Below are 20,846 nucleotides of genomic sequence, written 5' to 3' on the forward strand. Positions count from 1 at the left end.
GAGTACATTAGTAAACGATACGCAAGTAAGCGTTTGAATGATACATAGAACAATCTCATTCATGAGGAGCACAATGGTGGCGTAGATTTTTCAACCATAGATAAATTTGTGGAATAAAGATAGCCTACTTGAATCATGTGGGACATTTCAAAGGCATAGACAAATTTGTGGAATAAAGATAGCCTACTTGAATCATGTGGGACATTTCAAAGGCATGTTTTAGAGCTCATGTGTGTTTTCTATTTCTATATTTTTAAACTATTGCATTGCAAAGTATATCTGAGATATTTTGGCTATAAATTTGATTATACCGTCTATTGAATAATTCTAAAAGGTTTGTCTTGTCTTGAACTTAACCATCGATACCAACGTGCAAAAATTTATGGGATCCGTTGCGATTTGGTTGTCCCTTTTCATCAAAATTTGGACTACATAAGTGGCATGGTTGACTGTATAATTAGCGGGTGTTTATAGCCATACTATGTTTCCGATTAAATTATCTCTACTCTACTAGTTAAACTGACACAAATTAATGAGATTTTGCTAAAATATGATGAGATGCAAGTCAATTCAGTTGTTACTTACAATACCACCTTACCTAATTTTGCATGTGACCAGAGATCCTAAACTTTAGATACATCTTTATCTAATTGGGGGATTTGATGGCGAACCAAGAGTACAATGGTAAACGAGGTGCAAGTAGACATTCAAATGATAGGGAGAGCAGTCTTATTTGTGAAGGAGCACAACGGTGGCGGAGGACTTTTCAACTATTGGATAAATTTATGAAACAGGCTAGACCCTATACTTCACCATGTGGAACTTCAATACATGTTTGATGCTTGTAATTGTTTTAGATATTTTTATTCAAAATTTGGTAATATTGTCTATTGAATAATTATAAAAACGTTATTAAAAAATATGTACTCTAAAAGTTGGAGCATCAGCTTTCAATTTGATTACAAACCTAAACACCGCCTCCAGATTATAAAATTATTTTTTTCAAGCTTGAAAGGCATTAAACTTAACTTTTCATTCATTTTAGCAATATATTATCTGCCAGCAACCTTCATTATCAATAAGATTAATAACATATGTACATGGCAAGCAATTAGAAATAGAATGTCCAATAAGTTTCATAGCATGATTCTTGCCTCTTTCAATTTCATAGGAATTCAAACAAAACAAAATCATCTGATGTTTCTCATAAGATGCTAAGGAACCTATGGACATGATTCTGCCCAATTTCTAACTATGCGTTTTTTTAGAGTAAATTGCATTCACGGTGCGTCAACTTGGTAGGTGGGTGTAATTTAGTGTAATAATTTTAGAAAAGAGCGTATTAGTGCAACAACTTGGTAGATGGGTATAATTTAGTTTGAGAACTTTATAAGTGAGCATACGAGTGCAATAACGTGCAAGATGGGTGAGATTTTGGTACAACAAATTAAAAGTTTATGTGGCAACTTAATTATTCCAAATATTTTTTATACATATTCAATTTAAGTATACTAGCACAGAATTTGTATAAACATATTTAAAATTTCATTCTAATATACGAAAGTCAATTAAACTTTACTATGTAGAAAATATTGTATTTTCTTTGAGATTCAAGAAGGGGAAGAAAAAAAAAATCCAAACCATCGATGCAAAATTGATGTCCAATGTAATTTTTAAAGATTAAATTCAATACTATAAGGTAATATTAGTAGGATTGCTACGTGATGGCATATTGACATCGTGAAAAAAAACTCACCTAACACTCATTAATGAACTCAACACATATTTAGCCAAGTTGCTGCACAAAAACACTAAATTATCAAATTCTTGTACTAGAATGCACCCACTTATCAAATTGATGCACTCCGACGTTCAATTGTAAATTTCGTATATTATATCACACATATCTGCCAAGTTATTGTCCCATGGTCTAATTTAATTTGTATTTACCTTTTTGAAATGAGTGAAATACATGGCCGGTCCCTAAACTTGTGTGGTGGTGTCACTTAGGTCCGTGAACTTGAAAATTGCACGTTTAGGTCCATGAATTTGGTTTAATGTACCACCCCAGTCTAAACGTCCTTTGACTGCGTTTGACCGCCAACGTGGCATGCCACGTAGGCAACACTTTTGCTCTCAGCCCCCTCTACATCACAACACGTCGCATATATCTCGTTGTAGCTATATAGTGACACCAGAACCCCCCCCCAAAAAAACAATCCTCAAATCGTTCTTCCTTCTCATTCTTCTCCTTGCATGTATAGAAAATACGGTCCCAATTAGCAATTGCCATTACACTGCCTCCTGCCGCTAATCTCACCGTCGAGGCCGCCACAGCCGCTATGGATATTTTGGGGGATTTGGGTTGAAATACACTGGTCAGGGCAAGTTATGCGCGAAGATATATCTGGAGGAGGTTGAGCACAAAAAGTGTTGCCTACGTGGCATGTCACGTTGGCAGTCAAACGTGGTCAAAGGACAATTGGACCGGGGTGGTATATTAAACCAAGTTCACGGATCTAAACGTGCAATTTTCAAATTCACGGACCTAAGTGACACCACCTCACAAGTTTAAGGACCGGTCATGTATTTCACTCTTTTGAAATTATGCAACTTTTTAAGGAGCCACGATATATCATGTTACAACTCCTTTTTTTAGAACATAGGAAAAGCTCACAAAATCCTCAGAAATTCCATCACTCAAGGAGGCCTAACAAGATTTCCAAAATATATGTTCACAATGGAAAAAACAATCCATGGTATCAAGTTACATTGAGCTTGTATTATGCTCAATTAATCCATTAATTGTTAGGGTGCATACTCACTCATTAGTACTTAATATTGCCTACAGTAAGTTTTATAACGAGTCCACTCACTTAAGGACTTGTTATTTCCCATGATATAATCCATAGTATCAAAGGAACATAGTATTTGAACACAATCTTTACGTGCACACACCTATTAGAGAAATGGGAACTAGAATCCCCATCTTCGGTTGCTTGGGGCACATCCGTCCCCAGATGCGGCCCCTGTGGGCTGTGCTTAGAGCACATCCACCTTCGAGCGCGGCCCCCTTTGGGCTGTGATCAGGGTGCATCTACCACATCCGCCTCCGGACGTGGCACCCTGTGGGTTGAGCTTAGGGCACATCCCCCCCGGGGGGCGTGGCCCTCCGTGGGCTATGCTCGAAGTGCATCTACCACATCTGCCTCCGGGCCATATCATGACATATAGATCTACGCCTTCATGGTATCAATAACACGTCGCCACATAGGTGATCTACATCTTCATGGTACCAAGAAGATAGTCAAGACCTACAAGATCTACATTTTCAAGGTGTTGAAGATGCAGCTCACGATTTGTTGCATCTCCTTCACCACGTGTCCACACGCTCTGGAGCTTCCCCATGCTCCTTGTCATACAAGATGCCCGTTCTCGGGCACAAACAGATGTTGCGTAGTCTACTTTGAGGGCCCATTTTTCTATTGCGCGATTTATCACCCTGTTTTGGTGCACCTGCTCCCTGGTCGAATCTCCGAGGGGGAATACTTGCTTCCCCTCCTGCGGAGTCTCACACTTCGACAAACAACTAAAAAATAAGTCAGAAAAAATAAGAAAAAATGTATGTGTACTTTCTATAGTATTATATCTACGTGTAAAATGACATTGAAAGAAAAAAAAATTCTAAAAGATTTATTGTCTTAAAGTTGTAAGAATATTTTTACAGCTAAAATATAATGAATTTGATGTTAAAACTTTGCAAATAGGTCTAACACTATTGATAGTATATGAATATTTTTTTCTAGATTTTTTTCGATATTTGTTAGTTAGTATGCATAGAGTGTGTACGCGAAATTTATATGCACAACATACGTTTCCTAGTATCAAATCAATTAAAGGTCATATCTACTCTTTACCTAGACTAATATAGTACTATGTAGTTTAAAATTTTATAACCAAACTTATCGTTGCATCTTTATCTGTCAGTTTTGTAAGATGCATTGGCATAAGTTCATGAGAAACCATAAAATTTCCCTAACGATAAATAAAAAAAGAAACATTTAAGTATTATATCGGGCATAGTTATATTACTCCTTTTCGATCATACTTAGGAAGTAGTTTTAAGCCCTTATGAGCTTGATAAAACATACTCCAGTAATTTTAAATCGAACTTTTTTAATGAAATGTCTCCCAACTTAAAAAGGGTACAAAGAGATATCAGGATGTAATAAGCCGCACCTTGGGCTACACAGATCGCAGGCACAGACTGGGAAAGAATTCGGCTCGCCGTTGTCTTCCGAGATGGAGAAGTGAGCCGTAGGCGTAGAGCCGCATTTCTCATCACTCCTTTTTAATTCGCGGCGATTTTTGGGGTGGTGGGCCGAAGATTTGTAACTGGATGGTGAAGTCTGTCTGGTGAAAAGGATGGCCGCGACGAATCCGTCCATCGATCGATCCAGCGCTGTGCGTGTGTGGGTGGTGTGTTGGAGAGAGAAAAGGGATGGGAGAGAAGGCACCGGTAGGGCCCACCGCGCAGTGAGAGTCTATAGATAGATGCCTTCCTCTCTGATCACCTGATGCCCTTCCTCTTCCCCCCCCTTGCTACTACTAGTTGCTTGCCTCTTCCCACCTCACCTCGCATTGCAATCTCGCATCGCCTCTTCCTTCTCTTCTTCCCCTTCTTCTCCCCTTCTCATCCAACCTCGCTTCCCAACCCTGGATCCAAATCCCAACCTATCCCAAAGCCGAAACCGAGGAGAGGAAAAAGGTTACGCGCAATTATTACTAGCTATAGCTAGGTAGGTTTGGGGGAGGCGAGATCATGAAGCGCGAGTACCAAGAAGCCGGCGGGAGCAGCGGCGGCGGGAGCAGCGCCGATATGGGGTCGTGCAAGGACAAGGTGATGGCGGGGGCGGCGGGGGAGGAGGAGGACGTCGACGAGCTGCTGGCGGCGCTCGGGTACAAGGTGCGGTCGTCCGACATGGCCGACGTCGCGCAGAAGCTGGAGCAGCTGGAGATGGCCATGGGGATGGGCGGCGTGAGCGCCCCCGGCGCCGCGGATGACGGGTTCGTGTCGCACCTGGCCACGGACACCGTGCACTACAACCCCTCGGACCTCTCCTCCTGGGTCGAGAGCATGCTTTCCGAGCTCAACGCGCCGCTGCCCCCTATCCCGCCAGCGCCGCCGGCTGCCCGCCATGCTTCCACCTCGTCCACTGTCACCGGCGGCGGTGGTAGCGGCTTCTTTGAACTCCCCGCCGCTGCCGACTCGTCGAGTAGCACCTACGCCCTCAGGCCGATCTCCTTACCGGTGGTGGCGACGGCTGACCCGTCGGCTGCTGACTCGGCGAGGGACACCAAGCGGATGCGCACTGGCGGCGGCAGCACGTCGTCGTCCTCATCGTCGTCTTCCTCTCTGGGCGGTGGGGCCTCGCGGGGCTCTGTGGTGGAGGCTGCTCCGCCGGCGACGCAAGGGGCCGCGGCGGCGAATGCGCCCGCCGTGCCGGTTGTGGTGGTTGACACGCAGGAGGCTGGGATCCGGCTGGTGCACGCGTTGCTGGCGTGCGCGGAGGCCGTGCAGCAGGAGAACTTCGCGGCCGCGGAGGCGCTGGTCAAGCAGATCCCCACGCTGGCCGCGTCCCAGGGCGGCGCCATGCGCAAGGTCGCTGCCTACTTCGGCGAGGCCCTCGCCCGCCGCGTGTACCGCTTCCGCCCCGCGGACAGCACCCTCCTCGACGCCGCCTTCGCTGACCTTCTGCACGCCCACTTCTACGAGTCCTGCCCCTACCTCAAGTTCGCCCACTTCACCGCAAATCAAGCCATCCTCGAGGCTTTCGCCGGCTGCCGCCGCGTCCACGTCGTCGACTTCGGCATCAAGCAGGGGATGCAATGGCCAGCTCTCCTCCAGGCCCTCGCCCTTCGTCCCGGCGGCCCCCCATCGTTCCGCCTCACCGGCGTCGGCCCCCCGCAGCCGGACGAGACCGACGCCTTGCAGCAGGTGGGTTGGAAGCTTGCCCAGTTCGCGCACACCATTCGCGTCGACTTCCAGTACCGGGGACTCGTCGCCGCCACTCTCGCGGACTTGGAGCCGTTCATGCTGCAGCCGGAGGGCGAGGCGGACGCGAACGAGGAGCCTGAGGTGATCGCCGTCAACTCGGTGTTCGAGCTGCACCGGCTGCTCGCGCAGCCCGGCGCGCTGGAGAAGGTCCTGGGCACGGTGCACGCGGTGCGGCCAAGGATCGTCACCGTGGTAGAGCAGGAGGCCAACCACAACTCCGGCTCATTCCTCGACCGGTTCACCGAGTCGCTGCACTACTACTCCACCATGTTCGATTCCCTCGAGGGCGGCAGCTCCGGCCAGGCCGAGCTCTCTCCGCCGGCTGCCGGGGGCGGCGGCGGCACGGACCAGGTCATGTCCGAGGTGTACCTCGGCCGGCAGATCTGCAACGTCGTGGCGTGCGAGGGCGCGGAGCGCACGGAGCGCCACGAGACGCTGGGGCAGTGGCGCAACCGCCTCGGCCGCGCCGGCTTCGAGCCCGTGCACCTGGGCTCCAATGCCTACAAACAGGCGAGCACGCTCCTCGCGCTTTTCGCCGGCGGCGACGGCTACCGGGTGGAGGAGAAGGAGGGCTGCCTCACGCTGGGCTGGCACACGCGCCCGCTCATCGCCACCTCGGCATGGCGCGTCGCCGCGGCGTAATCGCAAAGTTTTTGGGACGCTGCACCACGTGTTTGCCGCCGATCACGGCGCGACCCCCCCCCCCCCCCCCCCCCTTCTCTCTCTCTCCCCCGGCTCACCGGCGGCACAATTGAAGCTTGACGTCAACGAACGCTCAATTGCAGCGACCGATCGGGCTTACGGTTCTCGCCGGCGTGAAGAGATCGACGACTGGACTCCGACCAGACCGACGGCTTGTTCGTTCTCCTTTCCCAATTACCCCGTTCCTTGGTCCTCCTAGCCCATCTATTATGTTTAAATGTCAATTATTATGTGTAATTTCTCCAATCGCTCATATTAAATAAGGACGAACCGAACTGGATTTCATTAGCTCCAATGAGAATTTTGTATACAAGGCACCGATCTAAAAATTGAGCTATATGTTCATGAGTTACAGAATGCCCCCTGATGCTCCTGTGAACATGTCGAATGCGTTTGCTGCAACAACGGCTGCTTTGCTTGTGAAATCTACCGACCTAGGATACCTTAGATTCACGAGTCCAGCTTGCATATGTTTGTGCGTTGCCATAAATGGTTTCCCAATATTGGAGAAGCAACCAGTGATGCGTCTTACGGTTGCTGGATTGGAAACATCTCGTTAAGTTTCCTCGAGTGTACTCCGCCCTCGTGGCCGTCCTACGCTGGTAGTTTTCTATCTAAATATGAGCTTGAGCTTTCCCCCGTTAGAACTGCCTAACCACCAATCTTTCTCCTCTCCATCAGTGCTGAAACAAATCAGTACTAGTATTCATCACTGCACCTTTATCTAATTAGTCTCTAATTAGTGTGTCGCATTCTCCAGATAAAGATGGTACATAACCATAGAACTACAACATGTGTAGTAGAACCTAAAATTACAGTTTCGAATCAGACTAGTAGCAAAGAATCGAAGTCCATGCGAAAGGACTGGATCTAACTAGTGTGGACACCACACAAAGCACAGCACATATAGCTCCACTTGGTACTCCCATTTACCAAATGGAGACAGCTGCTTCGGTAGTCCCCTCTACACCGTATTAATCCCCACATAACCACCGTCGTTCAATTCTACGTCTGGTACAGGAACTTTTACTGCTCGCTGGGCTCGGATTGGCGCAGGGAGAGAGAGGGAGGAGCAGTGGCAACCTGAGAGGCCACTGGCCTGCTGCTGCACAGTACGGTACGGCACATTGCCACTTCTGTTGAGGTCTTGTCCTCCCATGGGGCACACCATGCAGCGTGGCCGCCTCCCACGGCCCGCTCGCTTTCGAAATTAACCGCGCGGCGCGCGCCGGAAACAGAGAACATTTCACGCCTTTCTAGTCTTTCACCCCAACAAACGCTGTAGCTCGCCAGTGAAAAACGCCCGTGGGGGCGGAGCGAAAACTCACGGTAAAAGCTCGGGTTTTCGGGGTGATTTTTACGGGGGTTTTCTGGGCAGCCAATGGGGAGAAAGAGAGGAAGAAGGCAGCGGTAGAAGTTGAGACGGGAACGGGAGAGAGGAGGCGGGCGGCAGCAACAGCTGTCCAATCGGGATCAGGTGGCTCATGTCAGGAGATGATGGGGCGCTGCGTGGTGGTGGGGCCCACACGTCGGCCCCTCTCTCTCTCTCTCACCCCCCGTCCGAGTCACACAGCTAGCTATAGCAGTAGTAGTAGTAGGAGTAGCTCTTGAGTCTCTGACTAGGACACCCCCTTCTCTAGCTCGGGCTGGGGACATATGGTGGGCCCACCGAGATAAAGAAAAGAAACGAAAAAGGGGAGGAAAAATCCTCCTCTCGGTGAACCGGGCGAAGGGGGGCCCCGGCGCCGGCCGATCCGGTGGTGGACTGGCGGAGGGGGACGTTTGCGCGAGGGGGGTCAATTCGGGTGTGACCACGACGGGATCGCGCGCCCGCCGTGCCGTGCCGTGCCGTCCCACTCCAGCGCGCGTTCCGTTCGTTCCGTTCCTCCCCCCTCGCCCGCCTTCCCGTCGCGGGCGCGAGAAAAAAAGAAGCGCGCGCGCCCGAGCGTACGTACCACTCCCGTACAGAGACAGTTGCGCGCGCCGCGCCGCAGCAGCCGCAGCCGCGACGTTTTCCGCTCCTCTTTTGCGGCTCTCACCCACATGCCACCCCCCCCCCCCCCCCCCCCCCCGCGCGCTGCCTATGGCATGGACACCGTCACACCCACCCCGCGGCGACCTCGCGCGCGCCGGCTCGTCCCTATCCAGTAACCAGCACGACACAAGTTCTTTTCTTTACACAAACCCGCCCCATATCCCCCGCGGCGCCCGCTCGCTCACGCCCACGCCGCGGCGGCGGCCTGCGCGTCCGCGCGTGGAATTTCGTCCGGTGCGGCCTCCCCCAGCCGGCCGCGTGTGCTGGCAGCGGTCCGCGTGGAGGCATCCCGTGCGCGCTCGCGCGGAGGGTGGGTGGGGCGGGGTCGATTCGGCGAACGATTCGGTGCGTCGTCCCCGCGAGATGTGGTGCGTGCAAACGCGATGGTGAGATGGGTTGGGTCGGCGTCGTGGCGGGTCAGGGGGGGGATGGTGATATGGTGATAAGCTAGGTTGGTTAGCTGTGGGCGAACCAACGTGAGGGGGAAATACGGGCCCGGGCCCGTGCCCGTCAACTCGTAAATGGTGGGATAAGGTTGACAAGATATGGGGTAATGTTATCTTTCTTATATTTCGTTCTTTTTTTCTTACTTACGGAACAGAAAAGAAAAAGGGGGGGGGGGGGGGGGGGGGAGGTAACGGAAAGCAATAATTTCCACGTGTTTGAAGTCTTTATATTTTGTTTATGGAGGGAAAGAAACAGAAAAGATTAAATTAGTGTACAACATAAATAGACCGGTTTGGTTGAAATCAGACCCGTACCTTATCAAGTGGTAGTGATAATACTTGACATGACTTATTTTAAGTAAACATTCCTGTAGATACCACAACAATTGGATGCACATGCTGTGTACTTTGTGTTTATTCATTTTGAAGATGAAATGTTGTACGCGATAATGCATCTGAATTTTTTTTAGATAATGAATGCATTTTGATCTAATGAAGGTCCTCAAACTTTTTTTTCAACGACTTTGCAGTGTCTCAAAATTTAGTCGTCAATCGAGTTGGACGAATATTTATCTATGGATTTTTCAACATAACAAAGTGTCCTAGCTACCTATAGAAAATTTTGCAAAAATGCTATACCACTTCCTGTAGCACCTACAGTAGGGGTGGGCACAATTAGACCGAACTGAAGAACCGAACCGAAAAGACCAAGACCGAGAAATTCGGTTAGTAGTTTGGTTTCAGCCATCAAAAGATCGAATTTATTTCTGGTATTTCGGTCATTGGGCTCGGTTAACCGAATTAACCGAGATAACCGAATTGTGGCCAAATAGGCCTACGAGGCCCAATAAGCCTAGTAACATAAACCCTAATCCTACCCTATCTCTCACTGCCTGCCTCACGCGTCACGCCCCTCACTCCCTCCTCAGCGCCGCATTCCTCCCCATCCACCGCGTGTTCGCGCTCACCGCCGCTCGGCCTCCGCCTCCACCGCGCCGCTTCCACCCTCCACCTCCAACCTCCACCGTGTCGGCGCCGCCTCCAGCCAGGACGTCTCCGCCTCGGCACCGCCCTTTCACCTGTCATGGCGGAAGAAATCGTGCACCCTCCGGTGACCCTGCTGCGCCGGAGACCTCGATAGCTGAGGAGGCCGGTCGAGGATGAAAGCGACTGTGGGAGATCGACGGGATCTAGAGCTTCAGGTGGAATTGTTGAGATCAACGGGATCCAAGTCATGGCAAGATCGATTTGCTTTTTCTTTTTTCTGAATCATGCTCTAGTGGCATCGTATTGTAGTTCTTCATCCGAGTTGCTTCGATTCATTGATCTTGTATAGAGTTTTTTTTTTGTGATTAATTTTTTTTGCTGTTTAAACTGCTGTTATGGTTAGTTCGGTCTATGATCGAGACCGAACCGAACTAACCGAAGACCGAAGTGCTTGGTCTTGAGTTTTCTTGAAAACCGGTCGGTCTTGTGATTCGGAAGACCAAATTTTCCAAAAGACCGAGGAACCAAACCGAATTTTTCGGTTAGACCGAATGCCCACCTCTAACCTGCAGCATACCCCACGTACCAGATATCACCATGTTTCCAACATGAAAAAATAACCGAAAGCTCGCCACACAACTCAATCAGATCATCCTTCTTCCGGCAGAATATTTCATCTGCATAGGTTCATGAACCTCAATCTCTGGCTCCAAATATCCCCCATTATCTTCACAAACCGAAACGATTAAAAAAAAAACTGCATCCAGTGTCACCTCCAACGCTTTGGGCTAATCATTCCAGCATTTGGACCTACCATGTCGATCGATCGATCGGCCGCTAGCTACGCACATCTCGAGATCCTCGCGAAGAGATAGCTGCTTAAACAAAGAGGCGATCGATCGGTGGTTGCATGAGGGAGCTATGACTAGGCGAGAGGACTACAACGCAACGCATCGCCAAGGATAATAATAGTATTAGTACTAATCTAATACTGCTACTACTGCTAATAATAATGCTGCTGCTTGAGATCATGAGATGCTATGTGTGGGTGTTAGCGTGTGCAGATCAGAGTTGTTTAGCCCCCTTTTTTTTTTCCTTTACTCGCACAGAATCTTTAGATTGGTGACTGCCCCCCGCAAAAAAAAAAAAAAGATTGGTGACTGCCAGGTGGTCCCCTCCGGCTCCTAACCGAGGTGTCAGAACCACACCGGCTGTGTCTAAATCTGCTCGTAAACATCTCGTTTCATTCCTGCAAACACATGGCCTGGCAGAGGAGTATCCTTTTTTTCCCCTCCTCGCTTTAATAATCTGAGCTCGTAGTTGTACTACTACTCCTAGTTCTGTATTAATTCTGTATTAGTATTCACTATTCAGACTGTAGAGTGCAATTCAGAGGGGGAGGATTCCTTGATTCCCTTGTGTCTCTTGGGATGCATAATTAACTTAAGGGTTACATTAACTTAAGAGTGCAATTAGTTGGAGCCTGAGATCGGAGTTGTTTAAGCAAAGCCTACGTACACCTTGGAAAGGTGAGTGATTGTCCGGGCGTTAGTGTCTTCATTTGCATGGCCACTTCGAGGGGTCTTGTGTGGCCAATGGTTGCAAATGCAGAGAGCAAAAGAAGCATTTCGTACCGGCGTGTATGTCTTGGGACAGGCCTGAACTTCTTCGGTGCTGGAGTATTTAGCAATTAGTATTGGGTTGCACTTTTTTTTGAGTTAATTGTACTTTGTATCAGTATTTATTGAGAACTTTTACGGTGTTTGTGTTCCAAAAAGATAAACATCCAACGCTCCTCGATAGCAGGTACCATGTGAAAAGTATTTAAGTTTTAGTATAGATACTTAGATACCAAGGATAAAAACATAAATATACTAGTTGAGAGAAACGGTAGAATTGTCCCTAAATATTTATTGGTACCGCATAGGTACCAGTTAAGTGATTTGCCGGTACTAGTTGTTCTCATTTTCATGATTTTCTATATATTTATGTTGTGCCTTTTGAGATTCTCATTTGCATGATTTTTTTATATTTATATTTTGTTCCAAAGAAAACATTATTGGAGTAAAAGTTTTCATTTGCGTTCATTTCTCTAGATTTACGTTACGTTCTCAAGAAGACGTCAAAACCCCTCTGTTTAATTCTTTTGAGATTTATATCTTTTTTACTAGAAGATATTTGTATTGTGTTTCAAAAACATGATCGGTTAAAATATCACCGAAGGTTTGCGTTGATTAAAATTATACAATATTTTATCAATTTATCACTAAAAAGCATGAAACTTCTTCCTCGACTACATAAATAACTAATTAGCTGCATAAATAAGTCATGGATATCTTCGAAGGTAGAGAAGAAAGGAGATATGATCTTTGATTTTTTTTCTCTCTTCGATACAGATTGAATCAATCGCTAAATTAACGGGGTAGCCATGATTTAGGTTTTTATTTCTCTATAATGATATCGATCTGTACAACGATACCAGTCAATAGAACCAGGTATTCAATTCACATTAAATACATATAATTACCCCACTACCATCATGTTACAATAATTTTATTCCATACCTTACCCATCTTTTGATCAATGGTTTACCTCTTTCCATCATTATGAGTCTTGCTTTATACTTGTGTGCATTGTCTTCTCAACATCTACCTTAATAAGCCCCAGGTGGACTTCCAATTTGAAAAAACACAGTCTATAGATGGATTTTCCCCCTTTTTGGATAATAAAAAAATATTATTTGCAAGATATTTTCGAAAAGCCTTTGCGTTTCAGACTAGCATTAGTTTCTTGTTTGTAGGAGATAGCCCAACAGCAAGAAACAACTGACCATCACCACTAATTTTGTGATAGCTTAGCTGAATTTGGTTCCATGTGCTATAGTTCTACGTACCGTGTGATAAACCCTAGTAGTCACCAACCATTACATAGTATAGGTCTATAGTGTAAAATATTAGAAATCGCCTTTGAAATTATAGACGCTTGTGTCAAAAGAAGGGTCCACATCACTTTCAGCTTGCCAAATATTATTTTTATTTTTAGATTATAAAAACACAATTGAGAATCAATTCCCAAGGAATTTCCCAGTAAATGCAACAATTTTCTTCCAAAATATCTATATAATTGGCCATTTTATAGGAACTTTAAAATAAACTATAGTGTTCAATCTTTAGGGCCCCTTTGAACCACAGGAATGAAAAAAAACGGAGGAATAGGAAAAACGTAGGATTTTTATAGGAATGCAACTGTAAAAACAGATGATTGCAAAACATAGAAAAATTATATTACTAACCCTTTGACAGTATAGGAATTTCACAGGAAAGAGAGTGTCAGGAAGTGTATTAATACAATAATACATGTCACTTTGGCCTTATCCACAATATCACAATGTATATTTTCTTCTAAAAGAATAACAATGATGCATAGGTCTGTCATTTACCTCGATCCTATGCACACATGATGGAAAAAAGAGGTTAGGGTGGATGTTTTCTTTTCCTATGTTTTTCTTGTGAAATGAGTTCTATAGGAAAATTTCCTCTAACTTTCCTATGCCATAATCCTGTGAATCAAAGGCTGCTACAGTGCCCAATCCTAAATCATACATTTTTCCCATGAAATCCCTATGAATCAAAGGAGGCCTTAGTTTTAAAGTCTCTCCTGTAAATTTCTCCTATGGAATTGAACTTCCTAAGGACCCATTTGAATCGTAGGATTGAGAAAACGTAGGAATAGGAAAAACGTAGGATTTTGATATGAATGTAAGTGTAAAACAGATGAATGCAAAACGCAGGAAAAACACAGGAATGACCGTTTGATTGAACCACGAGAAAAACATAGGAATTGGATGAGAGAGATAGACTCAAAAGAAAGTTAGCAAGAGGTTGAAGCTCTTGCTAAATTTCCTCCAAAATCTCTTTAGGATTATCCATTCCATAGGAATTTCAAAGGATTGGATAGGATTCAATCCTTTGTTTCAAAGGGCTTCATAGGAAATTTTCCTATAGGATTGAAATTCTCTAAAATTCCTATGTTTTTCCTCCAAATCAAAGAGCCCTAAGTTTACTACTTCCTCCGTCCAAAATGTAGAAATTCTTTTAGGTTGGCATGTATATTAAGAAAATAGATGAGAATATCTGGAGGAAGTGTGTAATTGGTTATGAAAGAGAATGGTTATGATTGATTGAGAGGAGGAGATAGGTGGAGAAATAGTTTTATTTTAGGATAATGTGCTGTGTTAGAAATATCTATATTTTGGAACGGTGCTAGTATATTTTCATACAAATCAGACGGGACGTAACTCTGTTGCAACTTGCAAAGCACTACTGAAATACACCCTCCATTCCTAATTGATCTTCATATATGGTTTGTGCATCAATACCAAGACAATCTTGCGGAGCACTTAATCAACATTGAAAACATGCATTAGCGTTTTGTATCCGTGTATGCAGCGCCATCAATTTTGCATGCCGTATGGCTGGCGAATCAGTTGTGAGCGTATTAAATCCATGCATGCAGCGGCTCCTAATTAATTTTGCATGCCGCATAGCCTGGCCAATCAGATACATGCAGTGTTCGTTAGAAAGTGTCATTAACGTCCTTCACAGGATTTTCATCGCCTCCCTACCGTAATATGAAAATCAAAGTGGAATTATCATTTTTTTTGCAATACGATGATGGAAAGGGAACGGAACGAGTAAGTCCTATCTGTTACTCACCTGGAGACCATAGTTCACCTGCTGGGTGGCGATTAACGTGGCATGGCACCATGCGGATAATAATAATTCAAAATGATATGGGCCCAAAACTCTACTACTTCTACTACTTCTACTCAAAAGGGTGATATCCTGATATAGTAGGAGTATTGACAAGAGTACTCGTACGGCGCCTCCGTCCAAACTCTCCAAACAAGTGTGCGCCTGTCTTTCACGTTGCGAGCCAAGAGAATGGGAATCGTCTGCGTGCAACGCCTTTTTTTTTTCTTCTTCGACAACACCCATCCATCTTGTTGCGTCTCGTCGTTGCCACGGATGGCATTCGCTCGCTCGTGCAGATGCTTTCCTATCGATCGGATGGCAATTTGCCCAAGTGGACGGAATATTGCCATTTGCCGTCGGATCATCACTAGTGTGGGGGATCATCACCCGCAAAGATAAAAAGGCCATTGCCCGCTGTGCTACCACCAGATATTCTCCCCTATCGTCCACCAATCAATCGGAGTTGTTTGCCTATATACCGAAAAATTTGGCGTCGTACTGTCACTTAGTAGTAGTGGCAATGGCACCGTTGTCACGTCCAACTCCTCCAAACTTTTATTATCGGAAAAAATACGGTGCGTATGCCATCGTAAACTCGTTGATCGATCTGCAGTTGGGTGTAGAAGATCCGAGCTATCTTTTGGTTCCCAATGGCTGGCAATCTCTGATCTGATCTGGGGGCTGAGCTGAAAGCTGATCTGATCCCCGCTTTGGCCATTGATTTGTGTGCAAAAAGGATCAGAAAACCGGCGTACTACTACCAGCACCAGCAGTGCACCAGTGAATGGTGGCGCGCCCACTATTGGGAGCCGCGATTTGCATCGTCTCTCTCTCTCTCTCTCGTCTTCCCCCGATATATACCCTACTCTCCCTCCCCTCACGTGAACGCCCCGACCCCCCTTTTTTGCCGATCGAGCATTTGCAGAGATCTCAGCAGTTGTGCCCTTGTGACATTCACCATCCTCCCTCTCCCTCTCTCTCTGAACCCAAGGCACGCACACATGCAAACGCAATGTAGCCACTGCGTCGGCGAGGGACCACGCCACGCACGCACGACCACCATTGGTCACCCAGATGCAGCTGGTGAAAATCGTTGTAAAAAAATCACTCCTCCTAATAATAATAATAATAATAATAATAATAATAAACTGTTTCACTCCTTGTATACAGGCCTTCTGATAGGCACGAAAGCAACTTCACCAGAAGAAACTCATCAGGAAAACATAGCAGAGAGGAGAACTGTTTCTTTTTTGCGCCGGGGTGAGGTGACGTCTACACTTTGGCAGGTCCCATTTGGACATGCGCCCAACACTTGCCGTTTTGTAAAAAATCGCAGTAGCCAATCGGTTCAGGCTCTCGAGTCCAAAGCTCAAGAGAAAAACTCTGGCTCTCGTCCGGTCGTTTTCGAGGGAACGGGCTTCGACCGGCCGTCCCGGAGAGTTACGGGACGCTGGGTTTTCTTTAATAATTTCTTTAGTGTGTGTAACGTGACACCATAATTGTAATGGCAACGAGCGCGACAGGGCTTGGTCGTTTGATCGGTTCGCCAATCCATGTCTCTCCAAAGCCATGTTACCATCAGAGCAGAAATAATGCCCATTGATTAAGAGATATACAGTGCTAAAAATACTATAACGTCTCAGTTCTAATCATGATCGGCAATTTGACCTGTCTATGTAAATACTCCGTAAAATTTCTGTGGCAAGTCGCTACTAGATTTTTTACACAAGTTGACGGTTTGACACATCATCGACCTCTCCTGGTGCTTGTTGCCAAAACGGAGATCAGAAGCAGCAACGCTTTTGGTGCCCTTTTTTATACGAGTACTACTACCACTGCATCCTTTCCCTACCCTTTTTCCTTGTTTCTATTCCATTGGGACTTTGCCTTCAACTTTCGCATCCAGCTTGCCAACTTCGTACTACTACTGGCCAGTGGCCACTACCCACTTCGATGCAAGGTGAAAGACGCAACAAAAAGCATGCAGAGGCGAGGCGCTTGTACGGGAGGGCAACCCCCTCGTCATCGTTAGCTCGCAGAATTGCTTCTGTTGCCAGCGCTCGCGTGTGCGTGCGAGCCTGTGTGCCACCGTGCCTATCCATCCAATTCCAAACCCCGGTTTGAGATGGTCTTTGCTTATCGCCCAGATCACACAGGAGTTTTGGTGATATACAATCGTGTTGAATTGGAGACAACTTCACATAAAAAAGGACGCTTTGGAATCTGTGGGTCTTCGTGGAGTAGTAGGCTACTATTTCAAGCTAAGTCAAGCTTGGAGGGAAAAAGTGTGTTTTATTTATTTCACGTTTGGTGTTTTTCGCGTTTGGTGTTACATGTACGAACGTAGCACGTCCAAGAGCCAAGTAAAGGCTTAAGAAAAAAGGGTGCCAAGATCAAAAGGCTTTTGTTTTGACAGAATCAGAGGATAGCAAGTGATGTCTTGTCCGGTCGGGCTTGGCTTTGTGTTGGTTCCACATACTAACACCGTAGTACCACCACCACCCAGCGAGCATCATCCGTTCGGTCCCGTCAGCTTTGTTGGCTTCAGCGAGTGAGCGAGCGAGGCCGTCTAAAGGTGTTTTTAAGAATTTTTTATAGTTATAGCATGTCCTACAATTGAAAGTTTTTCTAAATAATTTAGTTTTTCATTCAGATGCTAAAATATATAGTCACAAAATCTAAAAACGAACTAGAAGTAGGATTCTCGGTTTATTGGTTTCTCCATATTCTTAAAACTAGCTGCCAGTGCCAACCATATCTTTCTCACAATTTGAAGCCCATCGAACAAGACCTAAGAACCTAACACCACCACGCCGCAAACGATTCATCAAGACAGATGAAAAAACTCAACCTGATAATATAATAAGAAAATAATAGAACAATCTATTCGTTACCATTATGTGAAAATCACAGAGATTAAAAATACCATCATATACGTTGCTGATAGGTGGATTCAAAGCCCCACATATCGTTTCCACGTACGATTGTATTTTACACCTCACACGTATCTCTATTTTCCATTGACCGTCTACGACGGGTATGTGATCACTGGCCGGGCGTCCGGTCCCGCGCCGCGAGCACCACGATCCGGACGAGACCGACGCGCTCGCGGGGTAAAGCGTAAAAAAAAAAACCTCGTCGTTGTCGCGGCCATGTGCGGGGCGCGCGAGCCGGCGCTGTCGCGACGAGGCGCCATGCACCCGGACGCGGACTACACGGGGCGTGGGTGGAGCCGAGCTAGACCCAGCCGAGGGTTGTTTGAGTGTAGTGTGTGAGCTGTTGCGGTTGACGGCGATCTGCCTGTGGCTGTGGCTGTGCGTGTGTGTGCGCGCGCCACGGCCTATGCTGGATCTAGGCGCACGGCCCGGTCGGCCAGGGCGTACGTTAATTTGCACGGTGCGCCACAGGGGTTTGGGGTTGAGACGACCGATCGTCGTCCGGTGCGTGTGTGTGCCGGTTTTCGTCTACATTAGGTGGTCCAGTCCGGTGCTCGATCAAATCGAGCGTTGAAACGTACTACACGACCGGTCACACAGGATTCCGATGAAATAAATACTACTCCCTCCGTCCCAAGAATATATAGAGTTTAAAGTTGAACACGGTATTAAGGAGGTACATTGAACTAAATAGCAAAGAGATTGTGATTAGTTGAGAAGTAAAGGTATGTGGGAAAAGTGAATAGAGGAGGGTTATAATTAGTTGGGAAGAGAATGTTGGTGAAAAAATTATTATATTTTGAGATAAATTTTAAATGCAAAAAATTATTATATTTTAGGACGGAGGGAGTATCTAAATCTTATGTGGTTGAGGGAAGGGAAGCACCGAAGACCAATGATATGATATGCTGTGAAGTCGTGGGCACATAACGTTATTCATGGTTCTAATAGTCGGAGTTTATACAATACCGACGGAGACCAGCCGTTTCTTGCAAAAACTCGTCATGGTTTTGAGGGGGATTTTGAATTATTTTTTAGAAGGTCAAATTTGATACAGTATATTTGGTCAAATTTTCCAATTTTGATATTTTGCTAGGTTCGACCATCGACGGTAATATAAACCCAACTACCGTCTAGAGATATTATACATACATATGTATTTTCAAATAGAAATCAATAAGGTCAAGGATTTGCCATTGTTATCGATCTCTTCGAGGTGGTTACACAGTGTTTCAAATTTGTTAGGGCAACAACAATGTATATTGCAAAAGTAGTCTATATAGATGGGACTCACACATATGGACTATAACTATTGTTATCTTCACAATGTATATAGATAGCAACTAGTATTAAGAGGAGAGAGGAAATAGAGAGGAATACCATATTTTATTCTATATGGGCAACCCATATGCTTATGGGTGGCTTTTGCTATTTTCTTGCTATGGATTAGTTCCACAATGTTGTTAGGTGGCTGAATGGAATATTTTATTGCTTATGGACTAGTTTTAGACTACATTGTGGATGCCCTAAGTAATGTTCGAGGGAGTATATTAGAAGTCGTTTTGTGTAGGTGTGAAAAAAAAAGACGCGGATATTATGAAAGGATCTAATATCAAATAATTAGAAGAGGTGAGGCTTCAAACACAGATCGTCTAACCCACCACCTTATAGAGTTAAACAGAAGACCTCTAGACGTTTCTCCTTGTGTGGGTGTGTAATCCGGATACACATGTACGCTATTTTTATAAACTGGAATTCACCTTTGTAATTAACCGTATGTCAACGTCTTTCTGCATGACGATAAGATCTTCTGGTTGTATGGAGATTACGTTAAGGTCAAGTGCTAGCTAGCAATGAAAAAAGATAGTTAATGGGTCCAATTGTAGTAAAGAAGGGTCTAATTATAGTAGATTAAAAGGCACATCGAAAGCAATCTTTGTACGGAGAAACTTAATTATAGTATTTGGTGTTGTCGGCCCAAGGACGCGTGGGGCTACAGGCAGGCATGCTTAACTCTACAGGGACTAAGACCGAACAAACAGTTAATTATTGGCTAATTGGAACGTGGTCAGCTTAATCTCACGAAGTTTATAATTTTTTAAATTTAATAATCACTTTTATATACGTATAAGTTGCATACAATTAATTATTCCTGCTCTCACAACCAACACAAAACATGAGAACCACAAGCTTTTTTCCATGCTTGTGATAATTAACAATAAGGGCCCCTTTGAATAGTAGGGTAGAAAAAACGGAGGAATAGGAAAAACACAGGATTCTGACAGGAATTGAAGTGTAAAACAGAGGATTGCAAAACATAGGAAAAACACAGGAATGGTCGTTTGATTAGAGCGCAGGAAAAACGTAGGAATCGGATGAGAGAGATAGACTCAAGGAAATTTTCTAAGAGGTTGGAGCTCTTGCTAAATTTCCTCCAAAATCCACATGCAATGTGCCATTCCATAGGAATTTCATAGGATTTGGAAAGCTTCAATCTTTTGAATCAAAGGGCCAAATAGGAAAATTTCCTATAGGATTTGAATCCTATGAAATTTCTACATAAATACTTTGATTCAAAGGGGGCCTAAGTGATATTGAGACAAGTCTAATCTGATTGAGGAGTCTATCCAGCAGCTACAGCTAAGCTACGCTATAGCTACACGACTAGCAGAGGGAATCGAAACTGTGGATCTGGACGTGAGAGGCTCACTTCGCAATAACTCGCCACTGTTTAATCCTAGCTCCTGACGGAGAACGCGGCACTGTTTGTGCATTGTTTCGGCTAAGCATATCAACGATTTATTTTGTTATAAACGGAGCAAAAATAAGGTGATATACAGTATTATGAATCTGACTGATAGATGAGAGATCAGAGAGAGCAGGAAGCAGTAGCAGGCAACTTTGATTGAGACTGGGCAAGTAACCATA

At 45.5% G+C, this 20,846-nt stretch overlaps 1 protein-coding gene across 1 annotated transcript; it reads left to right on the forward strand.

Moving 5' to 3' along the window:
- The first annotated feature begins 4,557 nt into the window (after nucleotides 1–4,557).
- Nucleotides 4,558–7,121, forward strand: LOC127766896 (DELLA protein SLR1). The gene has a single exon (XM_052292065.1). It carries the CDS (start codon nucleotides 4,823–4,825, stop codon nucleotides 6,698–6,700), a length of 1,878 nt encoding a protein of 625 aa, XP_052148025.1. The 5' UTR covers nucleotides 4,558–4,822; the 3' UTR covers nucleotides 6,701–7,121.
- Nucleotides 7,122–20,846: the final 13,725 nt, after the last annotated feature.

The sequence above is a fragment of the Oryza glaberrima genome, chromosome 3, assembly GCF_000147395.1.
Source record: "Oryza glaberrima chromosome 3, OglaRS2, whole genome shotgun sequence".
Classification (NCBI taxonomy): domain Eukaryota; kingdom Viridiplantae; phylum Streptophyta; class Magnoliopsida; order Poales; family Poaceae; genus Oryza; species Oryza glaberrima.

What these genes read in the sequence shown, in the direction of transcription:
- LOC127766896 (XM_052292065.1), top strand. Translation starts at nt 4,823, where the DNA reads ATGAAGCGCGAGTACCAAGAAGCCGGCGGGAGCAGCGGCGGCGGGAGC.